This window comes from Petaurus breviceps, unplaced genomic scaffold (genome assembly GCF_028583685.1).
Source record: "Petaurus breviceps papuanus isolate PSGF00001 unplaced genomic scaffold, PetGlider_PUasm1.0 126, whole genome shotgun sequence".
In the NCBI taxonomy this organism is placed as follows: domain Eukaryota; kingdom Metazoa; phylum Chordata; class Mammalia; order Diprotodontia; family Petauridae; genus Petaurus; species Petaurus breviceps.
The window spans coordinates 40,747,029-40,758,951 of NW_027185655.1; the positions used below are offsets into that span (position 1 = coordinate 40,747,029).

General features: G+C 33.7%; 1 protein-coding gene across 2 annotated transcripts in view; it reads left to right on the forward strand.

The window, feature by feature from the left end:
- The window catches only part of LARP7 (La ribonucleoprotein 7, transcriptional regulator), a 234,375-nt gene extending 223,133 nt beyond the window's left edge, over positions 1 to 11,242 (forward strand). For both annotated transcript variants that reach the window (XM_069095382.1, XM_069095378.1), the window contains 5 exons: positions 800 to 939; positions 2,174 to 2,292; positions 4,669 to 4,828; positions 5,375 to 5,466; positions 11,002 to 11,242. In XM_069095382.1, coding sequence (XP_068951483.1) covers positions 800 to 939; positions 2,174 to 2,292; positions 4,669 to 4,828; positions 5,375 to 5,466; positions 11,002 to 11,082 — 592 coding nt within the window. In that variant the 3' untranslated portion in view covers positions 11,083 to 11,242. The remainder of the gene's footprint in view (positions 1 to 799; positions 940 to 2,173; positions 2,293 to 4,668; positions 4,829 to 5,374; positions 5,467 to 11,001) is intronic.
- The last annotated feature ends 681 nt before the right edge of the window (positions 11,243 to 11,923 follow it).

Genomic DNA, 11,923 nt, shown 5'->3' on the forward strand with positions numbered 1-11,923 from the left:
ACATCCCTGGGCTTTCTCTTCCTCTTCAGTGTGAGTCAAAGACTCTAGCTCCCCCTACTTCTCTATTTATACCATTCTTAACTCCGGAGTTCCTTTTGCCTTTTTATCTCAAAGAATCATTACACGAGTCTTTTGTTATTTTAATGTATCTGCTCTCGGGGAATGTATGATCCTGGGTGGATCTGGATGCTTCTTCTTTTTTTTTTTTGAAGTATACAGTTGTCAATGTTAACTGCTAAAACCATTACCACAAGATATCCTCCTCTTTAAAAATCTCCTATCTAACTTGTTTGATGGCACAGATTAGAGTAACAATGAGTGTTCTCACAGTGACCAAATACTCATTGTGTTTCTATCTAGCTAAACTAGAACTGTTTGCAGAAACATCTACATGTTAAATGTATGTAAATATATAAATTGCTTCCATTGGGTGTTTTTTCTTTTTTAGAAATTCCTTTTGATGCTAGTAAATACTAAGGAATGCTGTCACTTAAATTTGTGGGGGAGGGGAACCCAAAAAGAAAGCTTTGAAAACTTTAATCTGATTTTTTTCTAGAAAAAATTATTTCTCTGATTAATGAATTAATCCTGAAATTTATTTCCAGAAATCGATATTTGGAAAGCTTGCCTAAGAAGGTCTCTAGAGAACTAAAAATATAGCATCTTTTACAGTTATTTTAGTGGGGTACTGCTGTTTACTTGTTTGTTGGGTTTGCTCCAAACTACAGAGATCATTTAAGCATATGCATGTTCGTCATTAGCTGACAACAGTATTTCATTCATTTTTCTTCCTTTACAGAAGTGAATGGATGGAATTGAAAAAAGAGTATTTGGCTCTACAGAAAGCCAGCATGGCTTCTTTAAAAAAAACAATATCCCAAATAAAATCTGAGAATTTAGGACAAATGGACACAGACCCTGGAATAAAAAATGGCCATGGTAAAGACAATGTGATGGCTGTTATAACTTACTCTTTTTGTTTAAATGTTACTATCCTGTTTGTAGATATGTCTCATAAATAAAAACATTATGGCTAATAAAATTTTCTTTAACCCATTTAATTTATAAATATTTGTCAAAGAAATAGATTTTCTGATATTTAATAAGTGCAGACTGGTTCTCAGTAGATAATTGCGTCTGAACATTTTATTTCAGAATGCTGTCTAGAAACCAAGTCCTTTGTATTTACAGGCTTTTTTCCTAAAATTTTGTTGGTTGTAAACTTAACCCTTTGAGTAATGATATTTTAAAGTCTTGTAGTTCCAGTCTCCTTACTCCTCTCTATTTTTCAGTTTTCAATTTCAAGTTCACTGTTATGTATTAAGAATTTTATCTAGCCCAGTTTATCATTTTTTGTCTAGACCAAATCGTCTTCTGCCTAGTATTAATCAGCATATTTTGGAACTCATATACTCAGTACTCAATGAAATTTATGTGCTAGGTGCTGGTACATTGGTGTGAATAGGCAAGTGTGTAAAGACCCTAAATATTAATATCACCTTTCTATAACTCAATCAAGCCACATACCAAAGGATTTAGGAATATTGGGATCTCTCTTGGAATACCTTCCAAAGAGAAACTACTGTCTCGATTGTAATTTTGTCCTCACTGAGTAAGGAAAGAGCAAGTTGTAACAAAGCTCTTGTGAATTCTACCATTTGGGGACCCTTTAGATAACATTTTCTTTTCCAAGTAACTTCATGCAGATGAATGAGATGAGTTTTTATCTTTGTAGTAATGAGAGTGCATATGGCTACCACTATAAAATAATCATCTTTACTTTGATTTTTTTTAAGTATTATCATTAATCCTCTTGGATAATTTTTTCAAATCTGAATGTGTAATTCCTAAGAGACTTTTTTTCCACTTGGTGTATATTTTCTCTGAAATCTTTAAAAGCTTTTCACTCATTTCCAATATTGAAAATTCGCACTTGGTCGTGGGTTTTTTTACCCCCACTCTTGGTATTTTTTCATTGTAGTTGACCCAAAATAGGTCATCATGGCTAGGGATTATGAAATTCTGGAGCAAAAGAAATAGTGATAAATTTAATAATTATTACAACCAACAAAAGAAATCCTTGTATTTGCTCTGATAGTTTTCGTTAAATTTTTCCTTTGTCAGACTTTTTACCAGTGAAATTTTTTTGTCTTTTTCCTTTTCATATTAACAGCAAACAGTGAAGACTGTCAGCCCCCAGAGAAGGTTAACACAATGGGACCCCAGTTTGTAAGTGGAGTGATTGTGAAGATCGTTAGCACCGAGCCCTTGCCTAGCAGGAAACACCTCCGGGTAAGGCTTTGAGCCTTCTGGTTAACTATCACCTTTCCTTGGAATAACTGTACTGCCCCGAGAAAATATGCAAAACTGTTTAGACTAATCAAATTGGAATTTCTCCTTTGGTAGAAGCTGTGCTTAAATTTTCTGTTTGTTAGTAAATGGTAAACTTGGCCCAAAGCTTTTAAGAAGTCTTTTCTGTTGCAAAATAAACCTTTTTTTTTTTTTTAGTTAAAGCTTTAAGTGGTTTACTGACTGATTTGAAAGTCAGCTTCGAATTTCAAAAAATTTCATTTTTTTCCCCCAAGGAAAAAAAATATACCTTTTCAGGAAAAATTTCCATGCAATTTTTTTAAAGCTTGATCAGATTTTTACTAATCTGAAACTTCTGAGTAATGTGAAATTTTCTTAATGTTTACATTTTCAGTGGACATTTAGGGGAAAGAATTTTGAAGTATATTTATACTTCATATTTGTTAAACTTCAAAACATTTAATTTTCATTTATTTTCAAGCAGATGAAGCTACTGAAGAGAAAACATTTTAAAGAAATCAATTTATTCATATATTTTTTGACAGCTAGATTGTAACTTAAGATGTGATGGTTGAAACAGTAAGGCTAGCTGATAGAGAGAGCTCCTTTTCAGCTTTAAGATTTTGTGATTTTTTTTTTCTAGTAATGATGATGGATTTTTGCTGAGCCATCTCTGCTTTGCTACTCTTGCATAATTCCTTTCATTAATGTCTCTTTACAGTATAACTTTTTCAAGGAATGAATATTTCAGTGCTCTGTATAGTTCTTTGTAAATAATGTAGTGTTTAATAAATGTTGAATTAAATTGATTACAACCTTTCTGTCCTCCGGCGATTGACCCAAAAGGGACAACCTTGACCTCATTAGCACCAAGTTCTGATTCATCCTGGCCAGACTGAGACAGTGACTATTCAACAGATATTTATTAAGTACCTACTGAGTGCCAGACACTTTAAATTTTCAGAACAGGAATTAGTAGTGAAGATTGCAAATAAAAAACTAGTTCAAAGAAAATGTGTCAAGTAAAAATAGAAAAAAAGTGAACACTGGTTTTCAAGTATATAAAAAACTATAGGCCAATGAAGTTGGAAACTTTGATTCTAGTAATAGTCTCATTATGTTTATCACCTGATTTACAAAAAGTGAACAACATAATACCTCCTATCATTTTGAGTTTGGCTACTATTTACTCTTTAATCCTAAATGAAGTATTGTGATATGTCACTCCGGTACCGTTGAAATAATTTAAAAAATAAATTCTCTAATTTCTAAGTGCATAGATTTTTTTTTTAAAAGATCTACACATCTTCACTTGGTACTTCATTTTAAAAAAATACTAACCAGAAAAAAAATATTTCCCCCCTTGTTTTAATATCAAACAAGTTTCTTTGGGTACTTTTTGTAACCCAGTTTAATCTTATAGCCAAAACTTACCTCAGAGTAAAGAGGGAGAGGAATTAAAGGAAGATTCCTTTTTCTATTGAGTAGTTCCAATTATTTTCTTTTAATTTTATGGATGGGACTTGGAGAATTAAGAATAGTGTCACATTCCTGCATAAGAGGATTGTCTGTGAGCCTGCTGTGACCAAAATCGATTAGAAATACAGGATCCTAGTTAATTTCCCCTCACAGCAGGTTTTTACAGGTAAACTTTTCAGTGTTTGTGACTGAGACTATTGGTCTTCAATTGTTTAAAAGAGTTTACTTAGGGTTTGATAGAAACTAGTGAGAGACTGTATAGATCATGTGTCCATGAAGCATGTGTCCCTGATCAGAACATTATATTTCAAAAGATTTAAAGTATTTTTCTTTGTAGTTATAATGCTAACCAAATACCTTTTAAAACGTTAAATTTACTTGTATTTTTGAAAAGGCATATAAGAGCCAATTGCCTTCCTGATGTATTTTTTTTTATAGTGGGGAGGGGATTAGCTTTAAAAGTTAATTTGCTGATTTTTAAAGTTAGCTCTCAGATTTTATGTAGCATTAGAACACTATCTCTTTATATCTCTCTTCTGTGATCTTCACATTCCTTTAGCCTTTTAGAAATGTGGAGTGATGTATAGATACAATCTCAGCTTAAATTGTAGGAGTGTGGTTATTAATAGAAAATAAATAAAACCAGTGTATTAAATATTTCTCTTTCTAGTTTCCTTTTATGAACATTTTTACCTTCTCTAGAAGAAATATTTGGTATAGGAATATTTGACTCTTATCCTACACTAACTGATTCATCATACTAGTTTTGGAATTTTTAAAAAAGTATTCATTATTTGTGTTTAATTTTTGACAAAGGATAAAGTACGAATAATAAATTTGTTTATATAAATTACCTTTCATTCTGTCTGAGCTCTGCAGGAAACCTTGGCAGTGATATCTGAAGTTGTTTATGTGGATGTGCTAGAAGGAGATACGGAGTGCCATGTTAGATTTAAGACTCCAGAGAATGCTCAAGCAGTAATCAAAGCACATGCAGAAATTAAAAAGAAATATAATTGGAAATTTGAGATCCTCTCTGGTAAGATTTTCAATGGCAGGAAATGTTAACTTGACAAATAGTTCTTGTGGCATGCAGTCTTTGTGAGGCTGCCCACTGGTTCCTTGGCCTGTACGTAATTAAATTTGGACTACACCAGATCAGATGATCACTTTTCGTGTTTGCGCAATTCCCCATTCTTATTCTCTTGTTTTTTAGTGGTGGTTCTGATGGTGCCAGTGCAGTTTATAGACAAAGAAGTAGTAAACATGCATGTTTTTTAACATTTTTAAAAATTAGAATACACTCCATGAGAGGGGATGGAATATTTATAAAGATCTCTGGACTATGCTTATGTTCCCAATAATCACCTTTTTTTTTTGTTCAATTTGCACTAATTCTGGGGAGTTTGTTATTTTGATTTCAAAACTGCACATTGCTTTTGTGTAAATTCACTTCCCTTTTTACAGGTGAAGCTAGAGATTGACTTTTTCATCCCATATTTTGAATATTTTAAAATTGTTTTTAAACCCTAATTTGTTCTCTTTATGTATAACTAATCAGTCATCCATATTTTTTGTTTTACAGGTGACCATGAACAGAGATACTGGCAGAAGATTTTAGTAGATAGGCAGGCTAAACTTAATCAGCCCCGTGAAAAGAAAAGAGGAACAGAGAAGGTAAACAAATTTACATCTACCTTTTTTTTGCTTTTGTAACAGGTAATGTGTAAACACGTAACACGTTTAAAAGTGTTCCTTGGTAGACTTTTTTTCTTCTCAGTTTTATATAACTTAACCCCATTTTACCATAGTCCATGTAATTCCTTAGACTGTCCTGTTTTATTTGCCAAGTCAAAAACAAGTCAACAAGCATTTATTAAGGGCCTGGCCTACAGTTAGTTCCCAGCACTGTACTAAGCATTAGGGATATAAAGAAAGAAAAAAAAAACATGATCCCTGCCCTCATGGCGCTCATAATCTAATGGGGAAGGAAACTGGCAAACTACTGTATACCAAATATATATATTATCAAAACAAAGTTCTCTAGAGTTCTTTTATAAAACTTGAATTAAAACTAGTTTGCCTCTAACCAAGGTAAATACCTTTGGTATTTCTTTGTTTCTAATGTACTTTGTTTTCTGAGTTAAGCAGTCTTGATTTCTGGCTCCTTGTGTGTTAAAGTTTAATGAAAAACTATTATTTGAAGAATGTCTTAAAGGTAAAAATCACAATGTATTTAGAGCAGTTTATAAAGATATGAGGCATCACAGATAAGATTGAGAAACTTTCTGCATACTATGCCTCCTAGTAATTGCAGTTTTATCACTTTGGGGAGGATTATTGTTTTAAACCTAGAGATACAATCAAGATCTTCAAAAAATTAAATGACTTAAAAATAAATCCCTTTTTGCATTTTTTCTTAACCTTTGAATGCTATGAGTTAATTTAGAAGAATGAAAATCATTATTGTCACGTGAGTGATGCTTAATTTTTCCTGATCTACTGGTTACTATTAACGAAAATAACAGGACAGGCCTTTTTTGATGCTAGTTGGGAAAAAAAAATCTCATCACAGGCTTTTAATATACATGATTTAAATCAGACAAGCATTTATTGACTCCCTAGACTATGTGCAAGGCTTGAGAAACAACGACTCTTCTCCTACCCCTGTGCCCCCCCCCCAAAAAAAATAAACCAGTCATTTGGGGAAAATAATGTGTTCGCATAGAAACACAATTTTAAGGAAACTAGGTAATCAAAGATATGTAGTTGGAGGGAGCATGTTCCAGGCCTACATCAGCTACATTAAAATTTGAGGGACATCTAAGAGGGGTGAGAAAGAAAGGGGTCTTCATATTAGAATTCTAAAAAAGTTTCTCTGGCTGGTCTAGAAAAATTATCCTGTCGTAGAAATTATAGAGCCAGAGTAGACCCATTTCTTAAGAATTAGAAACAAGAAAGACAGTCTGTTTACATTTATTTGCCCTTAAGTTTCAAGAGAGTCTTGATGAGTGACTAATTTGTCCACTTATTTAACAGAGTAAATAGAGCACAAGGCACCATCCATTCTCCTGATGTCATGGAATTTAGAGCTAGGAAAAGATCAAGGCTCTTTAACATAATTAAATAGAGATTTGGCATGCATATTTTGTTGCTCTCAACTTGAGTAGAATGTGAGAAATAATACCAGTTAATTTTTCGTGATAGTATATACAGTATTTGTGCAATATATTATTTATTTTCTGACTTAAAAAACCACTGCCTTTAATCAGAATGCCTCAGATGCCGTAAAGAAGTTCTTTGGGGTTTCTGTCTGATTTCTGATAGTGGAAGAACTTGAGTTAATTAATTGTCTTCCAGAATGGAAACCTCAATAGTCAATATGTGAGGACTTGTTTCTTCATGAAGATGTTCCGTTCAGAAGTGTTTATTTCAAAGCCTATTTGAAACTATTTAAATGCTAAAATATTAAATTAATCCAAGAATTTTTCACTGACTGGAAGTATTTGTTTAATCCTCTCCTCTAATGTTCAGAAAAATGACTTAAGAAGTAGTTTGTCTTTCCTCAAAGAGGAACCTGTGGGAGGAGATACAAAGATGTTACTTAAATAGATTTGAATAAAGACCAGAAAATGTATGTGGAATGAGAAATGCCATGGATATTGAGTCAGGATACTATGAAAAGTGTTATCTTGGTATTTTATCCTTGTTTTACTGACTTGAATTATGTCAGTGTGTAATTTGTCATGAAGTGCAGCACCCATGCTGGGATTAGTGAGAAAGATCTGAGAACACAAACTGTATGATAATGCAGGAACCTGGCAGCTCTGCCTGCAAAGGAGACTAGTACTTTTGAACATGAGAGAGAAATAGTTGATGGTGATACTGGCATTCAGCGCTCATTTTTTTAAAAATAGAAAAATTCATAAGTTAATCACTGCCAGACGTTTGCGCTAAACAATCAGTTTAACTCTGTAAATGTATTTAAATCTCTTTCTACTCTTGGTGAATCCCCTAACCCTCAGAGGGATAGCCAAAGCACTGATAAAAATGAAGCATGTTCAAATTAAAATCAGTTTTCAGTATATAAAAAAAAAATCACATTATTAGATCTGACCATGTCTTTTCTATCTAATTTTTATGATAGCCTCTAGAGAGCAATAAAGATAACTTGTATTTTTCTCATGCATAACAATTTAGAAGCATGTGACCTTGGGCAAGTCACTTAACCCCAATTGCCCTCCAAAAAGTAAAAAAAAAAAATTTAGAAGATATTTTCTACAACAGCCCAATAGTGGTTAGAATCCCCATTATACTGATGAGTAGGCAAATGCTGAGAGTTTAGAGTTTGACCTTGACTCTAAAACTTCTAATTCCAGTTTTCTTAAGTCAGTAATCAAAGATGATATTATATGTTGCAAAATTTAAGTATAAATATTATTTTAATTACTTAATTTCAGCAAAAAAAATATTAACCATAATGATAAAATGTGCTATATTTGTAGAGGCTTTGTTTGTAGTATGACCTTTTGCAATATGCCTGTATGTAGACAGACACAAACTTAACCATCACTGGGTGCATGCATTCTCCAAACAGGCCCAAGTTGCTGTAACATCCCATAGATAATGTTTATACTCAGTGTTCCAAATTTGGTCAGTAACATAAGAAAGGCATCATGATCTGGTGAACCAGTTGCCTGTCCCTGAAGCAAGAAGGAATGTATGGGTTCAAGCCCTGTCTGTGATATGTGCAACTTTGAAACCTGAACTTCTCTGCTCATCAGGAACCTCTCCTAAGACTATTGGAGGTGAATTACTGATCTACATCAATTTTGAAGGAGTTTCCAAAATCATAGCTTCCTATACCAATGAAATTACAGGTCCAGCCTCACTGCCAGCCACATCCACATTAAGAATGAACAGTAGTGAGGAGGCATTTATACAACAAACAATAATTTTTCTTATTGTAACTACCATATTGGTGACATATATATATATATAATATGGGTCCTGTTTAAAGTAGGTGTGCTATAAATGTTTGTTGAATCTGTCTTGGAGAACGAAAGGACTATGAAAATTAACTGGTAATAAGTGTTATAATTTTATAAGCAAAATATAATTCCAAAAATGATACTGAGTTCCACGATTTAGAACTGGACCAGACCTTGGAGATTATGAAGTCTTATTTTACTTATGAATGAACTAAAACATGGGAATTTGTATGCATAAAATGTGAATGTTATATCAGTTTTCTTCACAATTGTGGCATCTATTGAAACATTCTCTGAGAGTGTTTAATTTAGTTGTGTTATAAAAGTGAATTTGAAATTTTTAAATAAATGGCTTAGATATTTTAAGCTAGGTAGTACAATGAGTGGAGAGAGCCTAGGCCTGGAGTCAGAAAGTTCTGAATTCAAATGTAGCTTCATTTACTAGCAGTTTTGTGACCCTGAGCAAGTCACTTAATTTCTGTCTGCCTCAGTTTCCTCACCTTTAAAATGGGATTAACAATATGTGCTTCCCAGGGTTGCTGTGAGGACCAAAAGAGACAATATTTGTAAAAAGCTTAGCATAGCGCCTGGCATATGGTAGGCACTTAATAAATGCTTTTTTCTTTCTTCAAAAATAAATTGAGTAAAAAAAATTTTTTTAATTAAAGGTAATATGTTAGTCAAGCTAAAATGATGATGCCCCAGTATTTTTAATCTCTATTTTTAACTTTATAAATTGCATAGTCATATACTTCTTATTTGCAAAGCACAAGCTTACGTTTAAAAACAAAGAATTATTTTTATAAGCTATTCTGGACTTATTGCAGCATTCAGATAATTAAAAATGTATGTAGGGGGCAGCTAGGTGGCACAGTGAATAGAGAGCACTGGCCCTGGAGTCAGGAGGACCTGAGTTCAGATGCAGCCTCAGACATTTAACACTTACTAGCCATGTCACCTTAGGCAAGTCACTTAACCACAATTGCCCTGCCTTCCCTCTGCCGAAAAGCCAAAAAAAGTGTATGTAGAAGTTGAAAAATCAAAAAAGTAGATGAGTGCTGTAAAATATTTCAGAACTGTCTGGCATGTTGATTCTACAATCAGCACGTACTGTATGATACAACCAACAACTTATTCTCCATACAAGGGCCTAATCCTTGTCCTCCTGGAGTTACCTGCTAAGATGTTCACTGTGTAAGCAAGCTGCTGTATGGTACAGTGAAAGGTGAAGTGTTCTGGAGCTAGAGGGCCCCAGTTCCAGTCCCATCTCCTGGGTCTCAGCTCTCTCATCTACAACAAGGGCGAAATAGCCTCTGAAGTTAGCAGTTCAAGATGTAGGATCTGGAAGTACAGACAGAGGAAAGAGTGCACCAAGGGAGAAAGCGCTGGCTTTGGAGAGGCCAACGGCTCTTGCAGCAGGAACAGATTTATGGCAGGCAGCACCTAAACTGAACAGGAATCCAAGGACTTTCAGGCTAAGGTGATTGGTACGTGTATTTCAGGCATAGAACACATGAAGAGCATCAAGATGCACCAAAGTGGAAAGCAGGTGAGAGTTAGTAAAAGGAAGTACTCTAGCTTAAAGTAAAATAGTAAAGTTTTGGCCTGAATAAATATGCCCAAAGGATCCTGGTCAAAGCTTTAAGTGCTCCATTGGATAGATTACCTGTGCCTCCATTGTTAGCTAAGTGACCTTGAGAAAACCACAATCTCTCTGGGCCTCAATTTCCTCACCTGTTAAAAAGGGGGGGGGGGGCAAACAGGGGTTGGATTAAATGGTCTTTTATGGTTCCTTCCAATTCTAGATCAGCGATCCTATCATATTCTAATAGGTAATTTGTAGATTGGTTTCTGATTCTATTTTGTCAAGCAAAATTCTGTTTTGATGCATGTACATTTTAAAAAGCTGATATTAATTACTACCTAAATAGAAGCATTGATTAACTAGCTATCCTTCCATACAGGTCCTCTGGCATTTGGACATTTAGGGTGCTTATTTATCAGTTACTTCTGTGGTGTCAAATTTAACAAGCCTTTATTTTAGGATTTATTGTTGGCTAAGCAGAGTCAAATAACAGTGTTCCAAGATTTACTAAGTGAAATTAAAGATTTTTCCCTTGAGTCAAATTCAACTGATCACAGCTGCTTTAAATGTGTATTGTGTATTTAAACATTATTTTCTCATTTTGGAACATACTCTAATTTCTACCTTCTCTCCTAGTTGATCAACAAAGCTGAAAAAATTAGACTGGCCAAGACTCAACAAGCAAGTCAACACATTAGGTTTTCAGAATATGATTGAAAAGATTGGAATTTTGCTTTATCTTGAGTACTTGTCAGCTCACTGAATACTTTTACCATTCTTAGGCAATCCATTTCTTTTTGTTTTCTTTTCATCATGTACTACAGCATATTGTTTTAAAAGGCTACTTTGAATTAAATTTAACTACTTTGAGCCTGTAGATGTGTTTTTTCCTTTAAGGGGGAGGGGGGAGTTATTTAGTGTTCTTAAAAAATTTATGTAAATCAACTAATAAATAGTAAATTAACAATAAAATGTTTTGGGGGCTTTAGAATTCTATTTTTTAAAGAATGTATCTAAATTGAGTTGACAAGTTTTCATGATTACATAACCTAAACACATTTTAAATTTTTTTATTTACTTTGTTTTGACACAAGTCACTCCCTATCAAATAGCCAAACTTACCCAAATACATAGTATATTTTCCCAAAAAAGTTACTGATGAACAAAGAAGATTCCTCCAAAAGCAGGAATGAATTAAAGTCAAGTCATAGCTAGGGAGCCTTGCATGGCTCACTCTTGGAGCACTGGAGTTTGGGAAAAATCTGACTGGTCCTGTGAGGAATCTATTCGGAGTCCTAAGACAGAGCCTAAAGGGCTGGGCAGAAACATGTTGAAAACAAAGAAAGAAATGAAGTCAAACTGGCATTCTACTTTTTATTCTCTAACTGAAATTTTATTTGAATACATTATTTTAAGAAAATTCAAATGCAGAGCAATCAGATTGATTACCATTGGTTAAATCAGATTATTATCTGTGACCATAAAAGAAGATTGGGGAAAATTCCTTAGTCTGTTCCATTGGAAAGGCTTGGACTTTTTGGAGTATGCTGTCCCTGCC